Here is an 18,072-nt window from a genome sequence, read left to right as displayed (position 1 = left end):
TACAACAATGCCCATTGTGGTTCTGGTTTCTTTTTGCACATGTTAACAAGTGGGAATCTTTGTGATGGATGAGCAAGTATAACAACCTGCAAGATTCCTGGTCTCCCCAAAGCTCAGGAAGGTTACAGATGTTTTAACTTTCACTAGTACTGGGTTGCTGCCCAGCTCAGTATAGAGGAGGAACACCAATTCACGAATCCCTCTACACAATAGATCTCCATCGATTACGGCATGTTCAACATAGAGTATGTCAGCACCTTATGTTTTCTTTTCTACTGAAGGGATCCTACTGTTTAGAATCATGCAGCTAAATATTTCTTGTCAATTCATTGAATTCATCAGCACTGTATTTAGGAATGTGAGTGCACTCATTTACATATCAAGCAATCATGCAATACTATCTGACTCATGATTGGTTTATTTGCGGCTACTTACGACAGAAAGTTGCAGACCTCCAGGGCAGAACCTTTGACCCCAAAGCCTGGCATGCTGCTGCATATGCTTGAAGGTTCTTACAGAGAAGATCTGTCTGGCCTGCCACAGAGCACAGATCATAGATGCAGAAGTTCATGTAATCAGTGGGGTTGACCTGACCATGGCACAATCTAAATGGTCCAGATGGATCTTTGATCATTCCACATGACGAGATGCTGCTGTACAGCTGGGTGTCAGCAGCACTGCAGGTGGGGCAGCTATTGCCACAGCCCCGAAAGCAGTTAGCTTCCTTTACATCTACTTGCCAAGCTGCACCAAAATCATCCACTTGACTGGCTAGAACTCCATTAGGCATTTGGAAGTCATCATTTTGGTCACCGTTAAAATTCCCACAGAGGCCACGCATCTGTCCTTTCCAGGTACTTGGAACCTCCACCCGAATGTAATACATTGCATCATAGAGAATTTTCAGGCCAAAGTTGGTCAAAATAATAATGTTGTTTCCTTCTTGGTTGATTTGGATGTCTCTGGGTGACAGTTTCAGTGGTAGTGCATAGAAGAGATCATTGACCTGAAAGAAAGAAATGCATATTTACTTCTGACTAGAATACTTTAGCGTAACAATACCACTGCCTCTCAGTACTAGGCACAATTCTGAGAGGTAAAATTTGAAGTCAAGTTACAATACGATGTTCAACACTTAAGCTGGGCTTTATTCTGTCTGTTGCACTTGTTGGTTGCAATTTTGCCTGGTAAACTAGGACACATTGGAATTTAGGTTCCTCATCTCACTCTCTACAATCATGACTATAGAATAAAAAGGGCTATGAACATTGTTGTCATTATCATCTAAAGAGAGTGTGTCATAGCAGGGAATATTGTTTTACCCTACCTAAGCGAAGGGCATCCTTAAGATTTCAAGCCCATCTTTATCTGAATTCAAGTTCATCTTTATAGAATTTTAAATGCATTACCCTAGATTAGATTCTTTTTCAGACAAATACTTCAACTCTGAGGTCTCTTCAGTCTGCATGAACCTTTATGCTGACCCACATGATCCTCATTTGCCTCTTCCCTTGGTCTTCACATACTTCACAGTCCAGAAGAATCCAATCTGCAAATCGCATAGGCCTGTTGCAGTGCAGTAGGCAGTTTCATAATTGTAGCTTTTTTTTACATCTCTGGATATGTTAGTGTGATGGATGAATTACAGATGTAATATTGGTAAAACAGCATCTGTATAATGTAGTGCTGTATATACACTGCATATTTATTCATCACGCTGAATACATATTAGCTGGTAGATTTCTGTTCCCTTTAAAAACACCATTCCTTTTTGCTCTTAGAACAGGAAACAAGAGCAGGCATTCTATTTTGCATGCTGCGAGAAAGTGAGGGGTTTATTTGGGCGGATGGTAGTCCACCATAAGTAACAAAGTCAGTATCTCATTAGGGCCAGTTAAGGGTTTCAGTAATTAAAACCTAGGCTCAACACCTGGTAGCTAGAGCACAGAGCAGACAGGCTTACCTTAGAGAAATTGTGTAAAGCATTTAGAAATGCCAAAACTGTTAATTGTTAAAAAACACAACAAAATAAAAATACCACTCCAAGTTATAAACATCGAGAATAATTTAATGTACAAAATGATTCCAAAATGGCAAAATCCAGAAAGCGGAACTAGAGACATACATTTAAAAGGTTTTGAATATAAATAGTGTCAAAAGGCATTAAGCAACAATGCAGGTCACCTAGTCGTTGAAGTCGGGACTTAGGTGCATTTTCAGGCCAACTGTGATGGAGCACAGGTAAGACACACCATCCACGTTCGACCTGGTGGAAACATTTACCTTGGGTCTCTAAAATGAAATTAAAAATCTGTAACTGGGACAAGGCAACAGGCTTTAAGCAAGAAGATCTTCACAAGGTCGGATAACCATTGGATGAGGTCCTAGTGAAGCTGTTAGTTTTGGCAGGAAAAGCTCAGAGCAGAAAAATCCTAATTTCATGCCCATGGAAGTACTCTAGCTGGCCAGATACTTCTGGTGCCTTCACCCAGTCAAGATTTTTACCTTCAGACTTAATCTGTTTTTTGAAGATCAGTATCCTCTAGCGGGGCAAGGCTTTAGTGATTGTCTGGAGAGAGCTCTTCAAAACTATAAGAATCTAAACAGGCAATGTGTAGGTATTCTGCCACCAATGTTGTTGCCGGACTCCACCTCATATATCCAGCTGTCTGAGGCTAAGCTCATGGGCCTTCTTTTCCTCCATGGCCAGCTTTTTCTCTTCTAGAGCTTCCCCCTTCTTAAGCTTAGCAAGGCCAATGGTCTGCTCCTTCTCTATATTGGCAAACTCAAGCTTTGGTTTTTTTCTTCTCAAGTGCCTAATTGTGCTGGTGGTTTCTGGTGCTTTGCACCAGCCCTTATTTAACAGGGCTGGAGCTATTGATTTTTTTCCCCTATGCGATAGGCTCAGTAATTATTAAAAATGAATGTACCTACCTACCTGTCCTCCTTTGGCTTTGATGCATGTGCGCCTCCCGGGTATGTCTTTAAAGGAGGGACCACCCAGGTCCAGGCGTGATGACTGCATTACGTTAGTAATGTCAGTAGTGTGCATGGCTGCCTTTCAAGGAGCATACCATTCCCATTGGTTAATTGTGGTTGTGGGTGGGCTAATGGGTGAGCTCGGGGGAGGCAGACTGGATTCTGGAAAGTTCAGATCTCAGGACAAACTTAATTCAACATCAGAGTAATAAAAAGTGTGTAGCCTACTGTTTCAACAACTTGCATGCTCTGAGCATGCACTGAACTGAATCATTGAGTAACACGGGAATCACTGTAGATAGATATGAGTACACCATTTGCATGTTGTACTACAAAATGGCTGCCACATTATACACACGTTGCCATCCATTGGACCTCAGAGCTGCGTTATAGATGTTTGTCGGCGAAAGCTGACGTGAAATGTGGATGCTTCAACCAATTGACCCATGGTAAATATACAGGGATTTTCCCTATGGTCAGATTTGAAGGATTGGACGCAGTGTTTTCTGCTTGGCAATACTGATACAGGTGAGGCAGTGTTACGGCTCTCTCCGATGTTGTTTTGCCTACGTGTGAACAGATTTTGTTCGAGCTAGAACCTTGTTTGTACGTAAGTGGTTATCTCTATTGGGACGGCATTATGTTTGATTCATGATGTTGTTTTACATAGGAGCAAATACATTTTGCTCGGTAAAGATTCCTCTTTGTTTGATGTTGGGAGTCATGAAACTCTTAATTTGGGGTGCTCGTATGACGGGAGTGACAATTTGGAGGTAGGATGGACCTGATACGGAAAGTGAAGAATCATTATCATGTTCTTTTTTGTTTCACTTTTATGTATGGGATATTAGAGCATGTTTCACTTAGTCTCTCTTGCAGTTTACCAATTGGTGTTTGGGAATTGACATTATTGGACAATGAAGATACCTTCCCCATTTTGACATTTATGTATTTTTGTAACCATGGAGACAGAATTATGACCGCCAACTTTTTAAGAGATATTGGATTAAAATCTTGGTTCTAGTCATGTAGTTTAGAAGAATGTTTCTAGCTTCCCCTATACCCGATTTGCTTTTTTACCGTCTATAATACTAGCTATCGGAATTCCGAATAATTTTATTGTAATGGGTGTAGAGATGTGAATTTGAATCCAAATATACTGACAAGTGAATGGGCCATGTTACAACTTGGCATATTGCTTGTTAGACACAACAGGATAGACATCCAGAGTTGACTCTGTATAAATAACATATTTGATTATAACTTTGGGTACCTATAACTCTTCTTTCAGGTATTGTACTTCGGAAACAATTATCCCCATAAGGAAATAATGAGCTACATGATTGAAAATGACCGCATAAAATGAAGAAGTACATGAACAAAACTATGGATCAAAGTTAATCCTATATTATTATTCAATACCATACATAAACAAGGTATGTTTGCTATGAAATCTTTGTGACAACTGGAAAGTGATTATTCAAGCAAAGGTATGATAGTGACTAGTGGTCACAAAATAAGTCCCACAATAATTTTTTCGATTTGGCCCTGCTCGTTAACATGAAGTCAGACACCCAGTTTTAAGAGGGGATGCACACAATAGGTGTACTCCTGTGGATCCACCCTTATATACTGAAGACTAACAGGAGAAAGAATATATGAACATATGATTAGATGACATGTGTCATCTAATCGATCATGAAGTCAGTTTATGTTTGTCTTTCAGGATTAGTTGGAACAGCTTGTATCAATGTAGCTAGCAACATATAAGGTTGATAAGTGAAAAGGAAGTCTCTAATAATCGGCATGAAAGCTGATGGAATTGATCTTGGCTTCTGTGCTGTTTTTCTGTGTAGATCCTCCAATACAGATGATAATTATAGGTGTTAAAACGTATGAATTTCTTTTTTCCTCTGTTTTTGACATACCAAAATTAATACCAAGTATGTGTTAGGGTGACATTATGGTGTTTTGGGAAACATTGTCAATATTTTTGTTTTGTTTTATTGTGTATTTAGTATTATTTATGTCTGAATGTTTTTATGTGTTCCTGTGTTCTATATGTATATATTTGCTTGTGTGTCTTTCTGAGTTTGAACTTGTGTAGGAATTGATGAAGTTCAAGGAATCATGAACAAAACTCGTTGGCTGGATGCTTTTAAACCTTTAGATATTGGATTTGAATAAAACATGGAAATTTAATGGACGACGAGACTTTTTAAATTACTCTATCTACGGGTACATCAATCTGCCCTGTCTTTTGTCAAGATTTCAATACCACACAATGGCTAGTATTGGAAGAGGAGTGCACTGTGCTGTACTATTCGAACCATGTGAGGTGCAGTTGAGGGACCCGCTGTTTACTCTTTTTTCCATGATCTTCATTGTAGTCCAACCCATACATTATGGGCCATGCAAACAGTTTGCAACACCTTTCTGCAGAATGTTCTCTTTGCACTCTGTCAACATATGTTGTCCCAATTTTCACAAAAATGTGGGAAAATGTAAAGCTTTGCAACTGCTTGAAAAGCCTTACCACTGCCCTTTATTCCTTTAATCAGCATAGTTTTCATGGGAGTCAAAGGCTGAACATTCTAAAGATGTTGATTGTAGTTGAACCTAGTATGAAGCAGCTTACTTCTATAGACATCACCGAAAAATAGCAAAAAGTCAGACAGGACCAACAACTTGTTGCTTGTAAAAACGTTTTCCCATTGCACAAATTCATTTTTTTCATGAAATTGCTTCAGAACAAACATGTAAATGCAAAATAATAATACCTGATATATTTCCCTTTTCAATGAAGCATTTATGGTAGTCTGGGAAAAAAACAAAACCCAAAAAACACTCAGCCTTCAGCCTCGTGGTTCATTTTGTCACGATAAAGCATTTATTGCATAACTGGACCACATTCTGCATCGTCCATATGTGCTAGGGAATACCCCCAATCAAATCGAAGCTTCAATAGTTTATTTTTGTTTGTTTTCATGACGATACAATTTAAAAAAAAATTGTGACCAGGCTAAAGGGCCATGGACAATGTAGGCCTGTACTAGATCTTAAGGATAAGACACAAGTATTTATATGAGGATCTTAATCTTACCTTCACTTTCCAGCGTGTCCCTCTGTCCAGAGTTATGTTGTACCTGTCCACAGCTACTGTCACCGTCTTGGCAACTGACGCGCTGCTCGTTCCATATCTTTCGTTTTTCACGGTCACCGAGAAGTTTGGAATCTCTGGGAGTCTGCTCTGGAGTTGAGCCAATATGTAGGTGCACGTACCCTGGAATTCGAATGTCCAGCCATCAAATGACCGATAGTGGGGGTCTCCAGTACCAACACACTGGGCCACTTCCACAGGGTAGCAACCGTGGATGCCATTGACTACTTTGCAGAGCTCGTTGGTGCTGCAGGAATTAGCATGACAATCCAGTGCTCCATTTTTGTTACAACTGCAACTTAACTGGCAGGTGTCACCCAGGTAGAAATTCTGCCCCGCTGGGTAGTATGTGTCATTGTGCATGCAGCCACAATCTGAAATGGGCACACACGTGTCACCGTTCAAGAGAAATCCTTTGTCACAGAAACAGCCTTCGGTACATGGGGTGTTGCAGCCGGCCAGGGAGGGGAGGCTAGAGCAGAGCAATGGACACCCACTCCCACACGACTCATAGTGGGAATTTTTGGGACATACCTTTCCTGAAAAAGATAAAAAAGCATGGGTTCATCTAAGAATTCTTTCATAAAAATAAACACATACAATTGTTTTGTTAGAATTTTAACCCCTTGCACGCTGCATGAATTTTCGCGATGTGCGTGAGCTTTAAACAGCGGACAGGATTTGGACGGCCATCCCGAGCACCGAAGGGGTTATAGCTCTGTGAAAAGCTCACTATTGCATGCAACGTCACTCTCTCTACACAAGAGAACGAGTGAGTAAAATAATGGAATGTTATACCTTGAGTCCGGTTCATCGTGAATCCCCCGCTTTGGCAGCTACAGCGGGGGTGGGGCTCTTTAGGAGGCTTTTCTGTCTGCAGTACAGCAGTAAAAAACGTATAGTCAACACTGTGGAGCCGATTATGATGTTGTTTATTTTTATATATTATTTTAAAGCTTTTATGTAGCGCTGACTGGACCCGGGGGTATCAGAGCGCTTTTCTTGAGTGAAAATAATACAGGCATGTTGCAATTGTTCATATCATGGGGATCTCATAGGTTCAATTGAGAAGAACAAGTAGCAAAATACAAATCAACAAATGAGGTGTGAGAGTATAAGAAACAGAAATAAATAGGTACAAGTGGTTGAATAGTATATAGCATCCTGAGATGGAGGAGGGCTAGGAGGTAAGAGAGATAGGGAAAAGGAGAGCAAAAGGAGGAGGGGCGGAAAAAGTAGGAGAAGGATAGGATTATGGACCCCAATATTTCTTGAGCAAGTGCAGTTTGAGGTAACTGTTCTGAACTGTTAGATTTGAGGGTCTCTAGTTGGCACAGGTAGGTACCTGTGACAAATAAGGACTCTTGTGTCTATTTAGGGTGAGGGGGTACACTCCTAAAATAACCCCTGCTCACCCCCTTGGTAGCTTGGCATGAGCAGACAGGCTTATCTCAGAGGCAGTGTGTAAAGCATTTGTGAACACATACAGTAATCCAGTGACAACACTACAGATGGACACCACACAGTTGTATATTAAAAATAAGTATTCTTTATATAGATTCAACACGACCACAAATGACAAATTCTGTACAATCCACAATACTGTACTTAAAATGGTAGTATTAGCTTAGTTCTCTTTAGATCTTGTAATGCAACACTTTTGAGTCAATGTACCTTAAGATGCATAAAGCAGGGCAATGCAAGTGTTGCAGGGAAGGTGATGCAGTAGTCCCTTACACGCAAGGACGGTGATGCATTGAAGTTCTGGTGCAAAGAAACAAAGATGGCGCGATCTCCTTGATGCGACACGCTTCCCGGTGATGCGATGGCGTCTGCTGCGATGTTGATCCACTTCTACGGCGATGCAAGATGCTTTCCACGATGCGAGCCGCAACAGGCCCTGCAAAACGCTTCCCAGTGATGCAGCAGTGTCTGCTGCGACGTTGATCCTCTCCCCTGGCGATATGAGTGGCTTCCACAAGAATGCGAGCCGCGTCAGGCCCTGCAACACTCTTCCTGGTGATGCGGCGGCATCTGCTGTGACACCAACCCTCTTCTCTGGTGATGAGCTTCAACAGGCCCTGCGACATGCTTCCTGGAGTTGCAGCCGCGTCTGATGCAACGTCGATCCTTTTTTCCGGCAATGAGCCGTGACAGGCCCTGCGACAAGCTTCCCAGTGATGCAGCAGCATCTGCTACAACGTCGATCCTCTCTCCTGGCGATGCGAGGTGCTTCGGTGGACCTGCGATGACTCAATGATTCTTCTGCGACACGCTTCCCGGTGATGCGGCTGCATCTGCTGTGACGTCGATCCTCCGGAGATGCGAGGCGCTTTGTGTTGTGACGCGGCAGCGGCAGTTCGGCAACGCGCTTCTTGTTCTTGAGTCGCACTTCCAGCTCTTTGCGACATGCAAGTCCTCAAAAAGTCCAGTACAACTGCAGGCACTTCAAAAGAACTCTTGGGGAGCTAGTGGGTGAAGTCTGTTATCCCTGAGATTTCAGCAGGAGGCAAGCTCTTTCTCAAGCCCTTGGAGAGCCTTACACAAGATGATGAAAGTACACACAAAATTCCTCTCTCTTTTCTTTGGCAGTCAGGCAACCACTGCAGGCCTATCTTCCAAGCAGCGCTTGAGCTTAGGGATAATCTTTCCTCAGCCTCTCTTGGTTACACTCCTCAGCAAAGGTTTCTTCTTGTTGTCCAAAAGTGATCTATTTCTCTGGGGTTTCGGACCCCTCTTTTATACACAGTTTCTCTTTGTTGTCTGATGGCAGAGAGGCCTTTGCCTACTCCAAACCAGTTCTGGTCAGTCCTGGAGCACTCTGTTTACATGACTCCTTCTTTCCTTTCACAGTGCAGGGCACAGATATCAGATGCATCACAGGAGGTGGAGCCAGCATTGTAGAGGGAAGGCACAGCCCTATTCAGGTCCCAGGTGCAACTCCTCCCTCTCATCTAGCTGCAGATCTCTTTATTCACCACTGGGTTGACTCACCTTTCTCCTGGATTCCCCCATCCCCTGGCACTCAAACTCCATACAAGGAATACACAACCTAGCAGAAGCAGGCTTGGATAGTTAGACAAGAAAATACCAACTTTCTAAAAGTGGTATTTTCAAACACAGAATGTTAAAATCAACTTCACTAGTGGATGTATTTTATCATTCTGAGTTCAGGCATACTAAACTCAAATTTATCCATGTTCCCTGAGTCAATTAGGATTCTAAAATGTAATAATAAAACTGCCTATTCTGGCCTATTGGGAATAGGTAGCCTTGCAATAGTGAAAAACGAAAATGGCTGTAATGAAGTATTAGGACATGCCACACACATCAGGGCTTGTCCTACCTTATACTTACAATGCACCCTACCATAGGGGTGTCTGCCAGGAAGAAAAGGGAAGGTTTGGGGACTGGCATGTGGGTGCAATTGCCCAGTCAGCATTTGTAGAGACTGCACACAGGCTCTGCAAAGGCAGGTCTTAGACACACTTTTACAGGTGGCACAACCAGTGCTGCAAGCCCATCAGCAGCATTTGGTTTACAAGCCCTGGGCACTTCTAGTGCACTGTACTAGGGTCTGACAGGTAAACCAAACCAGCCAATCATGGAGTCACTAATCCATATATCAGTTTTACAATAGGGAACACTTGCACTGTTGCACTGGACAGCAGTGGCACAGTGCCCAAAGCATCTAACACCAGCAAAAACACATGTGGCAACAGCAAAAAATGGAAGGGAGACCCATGCACAGGTGCCAAGTCCAACACAAATGAATTGGTCTCTTACTCGTTTCTGAACAAATCGGGTCCTGCGAGTCTGGACGACTGATTACGATGCTTCCCAACATCGTTCTGTCGGGCTCGCATTTACTTCAAAGGAAGCCTGTATACAGAAATAGAACACAGGCTCCCATTAAAAAAGGGGTGGTTGGGGAAAACCTTGCACCCTGTGGCAGGCACCCCATTGTGCCTGCCACATTGTGCTTGGTTGGGAAGAGGAGTACCTGGGGTACTCGCACGGGCCACATTTGTAAGCCTCCAGGTGAAGCGCTGCCCGCAACGGGCCCACAAAGACAGCTTCCAACAGCCATTTTGTGTCAAGCCGACTGAATCGGAAAGGCTGTCCAAATCGGTAATTGTAATCTCTCATCTGGAAACCGTGTCCATAGAGCTGTACGAATCAGCTCTGAAAGACTCAGACAATCTCAATGCCTTTTGGAACTGATTAAGACTGCTCAAATAGTTTCCAGGCATCGTAACCAGTTTTTTGGGAAATGTGCACGATACGTTCGGAAACAAGTTCCAAATGGGATTCTGCAAAACCGAATCCCATGCAGATCCTTTCCGAACAAAACTGTAATTGGCCTCCATGAAGGAATACAGCATCAGTAGAGGAGCAAGGACAAAAAGGAAGATGGGTATATAGAAAAGAGAACGAAGGAAGGAATGCTGAAAGGATAGGTGGAAAGATGGCCAAGTAAATGGATGGATGGATGGGTGGGTGGATGGGTGGATGGATAGATAGGTGATTGTAACAGTGACAATATTCTAGTGTAAATGCATGGATGGATTGGTCAATGGGTCAGGGGATGAACAGATGAAAGGATGGCAGAGTAAAGGGATGGATAGATGGATGGAAAGGTGAAAGGATGGCAACTTAAGGGGATGGATATATAGGTGAATGGACAGGTGAATGGTTGACAGAGTAAAGAGAAGGATGGATGAATGGATGGATGGATGGATGGATGGATGGATGGATGGATGGATGGATGGATGGATGGATGGATGGATGGATGGATGGATGGATGGAGGGAAAGAACGAATGGATGAGTAAAAGGATGGATGGCACAGTGGCCAGATCGATGGCAGAAGGATGGATGGCAGTGTGGATCGATTGATTGAATGGAGAAAGATTCAATGATGGATGAAAACATTAATGCATATAAGAATGTAAAGGTGAAATAGTGGATGGAAGGGTGAAGTATGTATAGATAGATGTTTGGATGGAAGAGACAGGGGGAGCTCAGTTATGGATTGTTCAGCTCATTTGCTTTGCTTGCTTTTTATCATCAGAGCATGTATTTCAAAGTAGGAGTGCTTTAATTTTCTGACTACTCAGTTGCCTTGAGTGCACTTAAGAGTGTTCATTCTGACTGTGCCTTCTGTGAAACACTGTCAATCAATTAATCAATCAATCATAACACTACACACCCGTGAGGGTCTCAAGGCACCGGGGGTGTGGGGGTTCTGCTAGTGATCGAAGAGACAGGTCTTGAGGAGTCTCCTGAAGGCCAGTAGGTCCTGGGTTTGTCGTAGGTTGGTGGGGAGGGTGTTCCTTGGTGGCGAGGTGGGAGAAGAATCTGCCCCCAGTGGTCGCTCCTCGGATGCGGGGAACTGTGGCGAGGGTGAGCTTTGTGTGCATGGATGAGGATGGGTGGATGCTGTGGGTGTCGGGGCTGTTCCTAGGGTTGCAGGCCACCAGGAGTCATCCCAGGCTGAAGGGGTGGAGCCGAGGAAGAGGACCTCCGTCTTGTCTGAGTTCAGCTTCAGTAAGCTGTTCCTCATCCATTCGGCGACGGCCTTCATTCCTTCGTGGAGGTTGGTCTTGTCAGTGTGAGGGTCTTTGGTGAGGGATATGATCAGCTGGGTGTCGTCGGCGTAGAAGATGATGTTGAGGTCGTGCTGTCGGGCGACGTGGGCAAGGGGTGCCATGTAGATGTTGAACAGCGTCGGGCTGAGGGAAGAGCCCTGGGTACGCTGCAGATGATTTCAGTGGCTGTGGAGCGGATGGGGGGGAGGCGAATGCTCTGAGTTCTGCCGGAGAGAAAGGATGTTGTCCAGTCCAGGGCCTTCTCTTGGATCCGGGGCCAGCGTCCTGTAGGCGTGTGCATAGTGTGTGGTGGCAGACCGTGTAAAAGGCTGCCGACAGGTCCATGAGGAGGATGAGGGCTGCTATTTCTCCGTTGTCAGGCAGGGTTCTGATGTCATCCTTGGCTGTGATGAGGGCGGTCTCGGTGCTGTGGTTGCTGCGGAACCTGGACTGGGAAGGGTCCAGGATGTGGTTCTCCTCGAGGAAGCGGGTCAGTTTTTTGTTGACAATTTTCTCGGTAGCCTTTGCCGGGAACAGGAGAAGGGAGAAGGGTCTGAAGGGTCTGAAGTTCTTGAGGTCCTTGGGGTCCACCTTGGGTTTCTTGAGTAAGGCGTTAATATTGGCATGCTTCCAGCTTTCTGGGAAGGTTGCTGTCTCAAAGGAGGTGTTGATTACTTTCCAAAGAAGGGGTGCGATGGCTGTGCTGGCTTTGTTGAAGATGTGGTGGGGGCATGGGTCCAATGGTGAGTCGGAGTGGATGGTGTTCATGGTCTCGCTGGTTTCCTCGTCATTGACGCTGGTCCAGTAGAGCAGGTGGTTGGTGCAGGTGGTGGTCATGGGAGCGGTGGTTGTCTGGGTGATCATGGCCTTGAAGCTGTCGTGGATGTCGGCAATCATGCGGTGGAAGAAGGTGGCCAGTGAATCGCACAGGTCTTGCGAAGGCGGGATATCGTTGGTGTTGGAGCTGGGATTGGACAGTTCCTTCATAATGTTGAAGAGCTCTTTGCTGTTGTGAGCGTTGTTATCCAGGCGGTTTTTGAGAGAGGTCCTCTTGGCGGTCCTGATGAGTTGATGGCAGTCGTCGATCCACTGTCTAAGGCTGCGGGCGGCGGTGTTGGGGTCGGCAGGGTCGTCAGGTGGGCTCTGGGAAAGGGTGTTGGTTAGCTGGTCTTCTGTGACCTTGCTCCAGCAGCGTCGGGGCAATTTTTTGGGTGCGTGGTGGGCTTCCTGAAGGCGAATTAGCTGCAGTGGTGGTCAGTTCAGTGGGGTTCAGTGGTGTGGTCAAAGGTGACGTGGGGGCTTGCCGTGAAGGTGGGTCCAGCGTGTGGCTGGCGGCATGGGTTGGTTTTGTCACGAGCTGTCTAAGTGCAAGGTTGTCGATCAGGGTGGTGGAGTTGGTGTCATTGTTGTTTTCTAGGTGGAAGCTCAGGTCCCCTGAGGAGGATGTAGTCTGTGGAGGCTAGGGCGTGTTTGCTGATGAAGTCGACGATGGAGTCGCTGAACTGTGGTCGGCCTCCGGGGGGTCTGCAGATGAGGGTTCCTCTGAGGGTGGTGCTGGGGTCGGTGTGGATTTGGAAGTGCATGTGTTCGGCGGTGCTGGGGGTGTCGTCGGTGTTGGTCGAGACTCTGAGGGTGTTTCTGTGGATTATGGTGGTTCCTCCTCCAATGCCGTTGGTATGGTCCCTCCGGGTGATCTTGTAGTCTTTCAGGATGGCTATGGTGATGTGGGGGCCGAGGTGGGATTCAGCCGGGTCTCCGTCAGGAAGGCGACAGCTGGGGAGGTAGTGTTGAGAAGGTCCCAGAGTTCGACGGCGTGTTTGTGGGCGGAGCGGGTGTTGAGGAGTATGCATCTGAGGTAGTTGGCTCCTTTTGTTGGAGGTTTGGTGGGCCGGATGCTGGTGAAGCTACAGTTCCGGCAGGAGAAGGGTCAGTGGATGCGCTTCGGGGAGGCCCGGAAGCAGGTGTGTTTTCGTCTGGGGTTGGGTGCGTGGAGGAAGTTGGCATTGTTGCGGAGTCGAGCATCGTGGCGTTGTTAGGGGCCAGGGGTTCTGTTGCTGGGTGCAGTCCAGGCACGGACGGGCACAGACGGGCTTGCCGTAGGTATGCATTCGGCGCACCAGCGGCACGCCCGCTGCGCGCGGCCACTACGCGGCAGCCAAACATAGAGAGGTGGGAGGGAGGTGCAGCTGGGAGGCGGGAGCGGGGTTTCTAATGAGGGACGAGGGGGTGGGGCCGTAGGGGACCCAGTGGCCAGATCCGGGGATGGGAGTGGCGGCAAGGGAGAGCAGAGGTCAGGGGGACAGTAGGGGATCAAAATGTTTATACATTTATACAGTAACACAATTATACAGTGCAATACAGTAACAGTCACAAAAAAGAACAAATGATGGGCAGAGCCTGAGCGGGCTTCAAACCCTGGCACAGTGGCAGGAGCTGGCTGGGAGCACTGGTGCCAAACAGGTGGAGCTGCGCGGCACGTGGAGCGACCTGCCAGGAGGCAGGGAGATGGTCCCACTCACTGCTGCAGCGCGGGCCCCATAAATGGAGAGGTGGGAGGGAGATGCAGCTGGGAGGCGAGAGCGGGGTGGCCAATGGGGGACGAGGGGGCGGGCCGTAGGGGATGCAGCGGCGGGAACCGGGGATGAGAGGGGGCAGCGAGGGAGAGCAGAGGTCAGGGGGACAGCGTGGGAACATAACATTTATACAGTTATACAGTAACACAATTATACAGTGCAATAATGTAACAGTCACAAAAAAGAACCAACGATGGGCAGAGCCTAAGCGGGCTTCAAACCCTGGCACAGTGGCAGGAGCTGGCTGGGAGCACTGGCGCGGAACAGGTGGAGCTGCGCGGTGCATGGAGCGACCTGCTAGGAGGCAGGGAGATGGTCGCACTGTTGTTGTCTCCTAAGTATATGAACCTCTCCAATGTGGGATAAGTGAAGCAGCATTTGCGAGCACATTTGTTGCAATGCAAGCCACATTATACAGTATGTATGTGTTGTAAATTTGCAGGATCACACCACAATTTTTGCCTTCTGTTGCTGAGCTCATTTTGTTGTTGGCTCTAGGACTGTGCACATGACCCCTGGTAACTACTGGTACACTTCCCACTGTTGGACCTGGCTCTTTTTGTCAATGGGTATGTAAGTGGTTGTGTGAGAGTGTGGGAGTGCTTGAATGGGTGAGTGAGTGGCTGTGTTGAGAGGCTGCATGGGTGAATGAGTGGATGTATGAGTGGATGTATGGATAAGTGACCAGTAAATTGAGTAGCTTTAGGGGTGAGTGAGTGATTGTGTGAGTGCCTTGTATGCATGGGTGAGTGGGTATCTGAGTGGCTCTATTGATGAGTGAGTGGATCTGTGAGTACTTGTCTGTGAGTGGTTGTGTGGGTATGGGTGTGTGTAGGAGAGGTTGTATCGGGGTGCCTGGGTGTGTTTGAGCATTTCTGTGGATGATGTTATCAGTGATGTCACTGACCATGTCATGAGTGATGTAATATGTGAGGCCATGAGGAGAGCATTGCACGGTTGTACGTTATAGTGCAGGTAACTATAACTGCTGCACTTTACTGGTATTGTACCTAGTGAAATGTGAGCCAAACTAAAACTTCTCTGTAACACTTGTTTTTTTCTGTGTACTTCTAAGGTTTTTTTTAATTCTATTTTCTAACTATAATGTCTTTGTAACTTTTGTTTTTTTTCAGTCCTGGGTGTAAAATTGTGCCCCGCTCATGAAGTTTGTGGAATTCAGCAACCCAAGCAGCCAATGGGAGTAATCTTCCAACCAGTAGTACCACAGGAGGTCCCTGTGCTGAGTGGTTGGGAAAGGGGGCAGGGCCTCCGAAGAGTTCTCTGCAATTCTCAGCAAGCTCATTTCTATCCTTTATCTTTCCTCTTTTTGATGTTTATTCTGCCTCTTTCTGCTTGTTTTTGACCTTTATTCTGCCTCTGGCTGCTTGTTGTCTGACCTTTATTCTGCCTTTTTCTGCTAATTTCCGACCTCTATGCTGCCTCTTTCTGCTCGTTTCTGACATTTATTCTTCCTCTTTCTGCTAATTTTTCACCTTTATTTTGCCTCATGCTTCTCATTTCTTACCTTTATTTGTACCTCTTTCTGCTAATTTCTCACCTTTATCTTGCTTCTTTCTGACCTTTCACCTGCTTGTTTCTGACCTTGCCTCTTGCTGCTAGTTTCTGTCTTTGATTTTCCATTTTTCTGCTTGTTTCTGACCTTCCTTCTGCCTCTTTCTGCTAGTTTCTGACCTCTATTCTGCCTCTTGCTGCTCATTTCTGACCTGTATTCTGCCTTTTTCTGCTAGTTTCTGGCCTGTATTCTGCCTCTTACCTCGTGTTTCTGACCTTTATTCTGCCTCTTTCTGCTCGTTTTTCACCTTCATTCTGCATCTGGCTGCTCATTTTTTACCTTTATTTCACCTCTTTCTGCTAATATCTCACCTTTATTTTGCCTCTTTCTGACATTTATTATGCCTCTTTCTGCTCGTTTCTGACCTTTATTTAGCTTTTTTCTGCTTTTCACAAGGACCCCGGGGTGGGCCTCAAGTCCCCCGCGGTCCCTGCCGGCTCCCTGCCTCGTGCTGGAGTCAGCACTGCTTTGGCACACAGGGAGCCGCTAAGCATGCAGCTCCATGTGTGTGTGAAAGAAATATGCCTGTCTCCCTTCTTGCTTGACAGTAGGAATGGAAACTGACAAGTGCTCTGCTTCCAGCAAACAAGAGTATAGTATTTTCACTGTTCTTGCTTGCTGAAAGTGGAGTGTTTGCTGTGGCTTGGAGGGAGAGGTTTAAGTTCCTGTCAAGCCACAGCAAACAGTTGTGTCCCAGGGGTGGGCAGCCTGGGTCATAGTATGAGCCTGCACAAGGTGGTGGCAGTACCCAAGACCATCATTGGCTCCAGAAGAGGGCTGTGTGGCACGACTACTAGGAAGTAGACATGCTGGCCCCAGGGAGGCGGTGGTCCCTGGGGATATTTATTGCCCGGAGAGGGCCAGCGCAGCCCCCCCTCCCAGTGTTAATGTTAATTTGGCCCCAATGAGGTGGTTCTCCCCCGGGGGTCAGCGCCATTACCTTTAATTTAGCCCTGGTAGGTGGTGGTTCCTAGGGCCGAGGATGTCTGCACAGCAATTGTTTTCATGTCGACCTGTGGAAGAAGTGGTCTCTGGGGAGGGGGTCAGATCGCCCTCTCCTTTCATGCTTGCATGCCCCATGGCCTGGCCACCTGGGGTCCATTTGCAAAGAAGAGTGGGAGCCAGTGCTTTTTTTTTTTCTTGGACAAAATGTTTTTTGAAGACACTTTTTTTGCCCTGTTGGGCCTAGGGTTCAGTTTATTCCAGCCTTGACCCCTTTTCTTTATTTTAATGTCTTTTATGGGCCTCTCCGAGATGGCTGCCAACACTTCTGGGTTGGAAGTGTTGGCAGCCAATCAGATCTCGGCACAAAATCAGGAGGGTTAGCGAAGCCTTCATGTTCCTATACATACAAATTAAATTTCTTTTAATAACTCCACAGCTACTGAATGGACTTACACCAAATAGGAAAAAGGCATTTCTATTGACCAATATCTACGTGTCTGCCAAATTTGGTGTAATTCTGTTCAGCAGTTGGGCAGTAGTCATGTCTAAAATTCCTATGAGAATTAATATTGGAAACGCGTTTTGTTGGCCCCACTTTTTCTCGGCCCCTGTTTCACGGATCAACCCGAAAATTTTCATTCACAGCAAAAATTACCAGGGCACATTTGGGGGAAAAGTTCAAGAAGATTCATCAACTGGTACCAAAGATATAGACAAATCAAAAAACACTTTTCATATGGAGACTAGGTCCTAACTATGACTACCTACCGGCGAGAGCCAGTAGGCAACATATATATATATATATATATATATATATACACACACACACACGTATCACTTAAACACTGTTAAAGCACAGTTATAGATTTAAATTAGGTTAAAAAACCTTGATATTAACCCCTTCAATGCTGATGACGGACGGGGGCCGTCATGGCACACAGTGCTCGTGTGCTGATGACGGCTCACGGCCGTCATGACCGCACCCGCGATCTGAATGTGCCGCACAGGCGCAGAATCGCGGCCGCGCCCAAGGGGTTAACAAACATGATTGGGTTTGCAATCCGTAACAGCCATTTAAATCATAACTTGTACACCAAATGCTATGTTCATGACCTCATCCTTAATGTTTACAAATGAGATAAATATTCTTCCAGATGAGATTACTTATCGCATTACCCTTTACACCATCAGAGTGATGACATTGAATCTAGTATCAATTATTGGTTTTAATACGTTATTTCATTACATTTTAG

At 45.8% G+C, this 18,072-nt stretch overlaps 1 protein-coding gene across 1 annotated transcript in view; it reads right to left on the bottom strand.

Annotated features, from left to right (window-relative positions):
* The window catches only part of LOC147701261 (IgGFc-binding protein-like), a 217,263-nt gene that overhangs the window by 10,814 nt on the left and 188,377 nt on the right, over positions 1-18,072 (bottom strand). Inside the window, exons 17-18 of the mRNA XM_086929327.1 lie at positions 6,083-6,678; positions 436-1,006 (exon numbers count right to left, since the gene is read on the bottom strand). Of these exons, the coding sequence (XP_086785453.1) occupies positions 436-1,006; positions 6,083-6,678 (1,167 nt within the window). The remainder of the gene's footprint in view (positions 1-435; positions 1,007-6,082; positions 6,679-18,072) is intronic.

Source organism: Lissotriton vulgaris, chromosome 7 (genome assembly GCF_964263255.1).
Source record: "Lissotriton vulgaris chromosome 7, aLisVul1.2, whole genome shotgun sequence".
NCBI classification, from domain to species: Eukaryota; Metazoa; Chordata; class Amphibia; order Caudata; family Salamandridae; genus Lissotriton; species Lissotriton vulgaris.
This window is presented reverse-complemented; position numbering and strand designations above follow the sequence as displayed.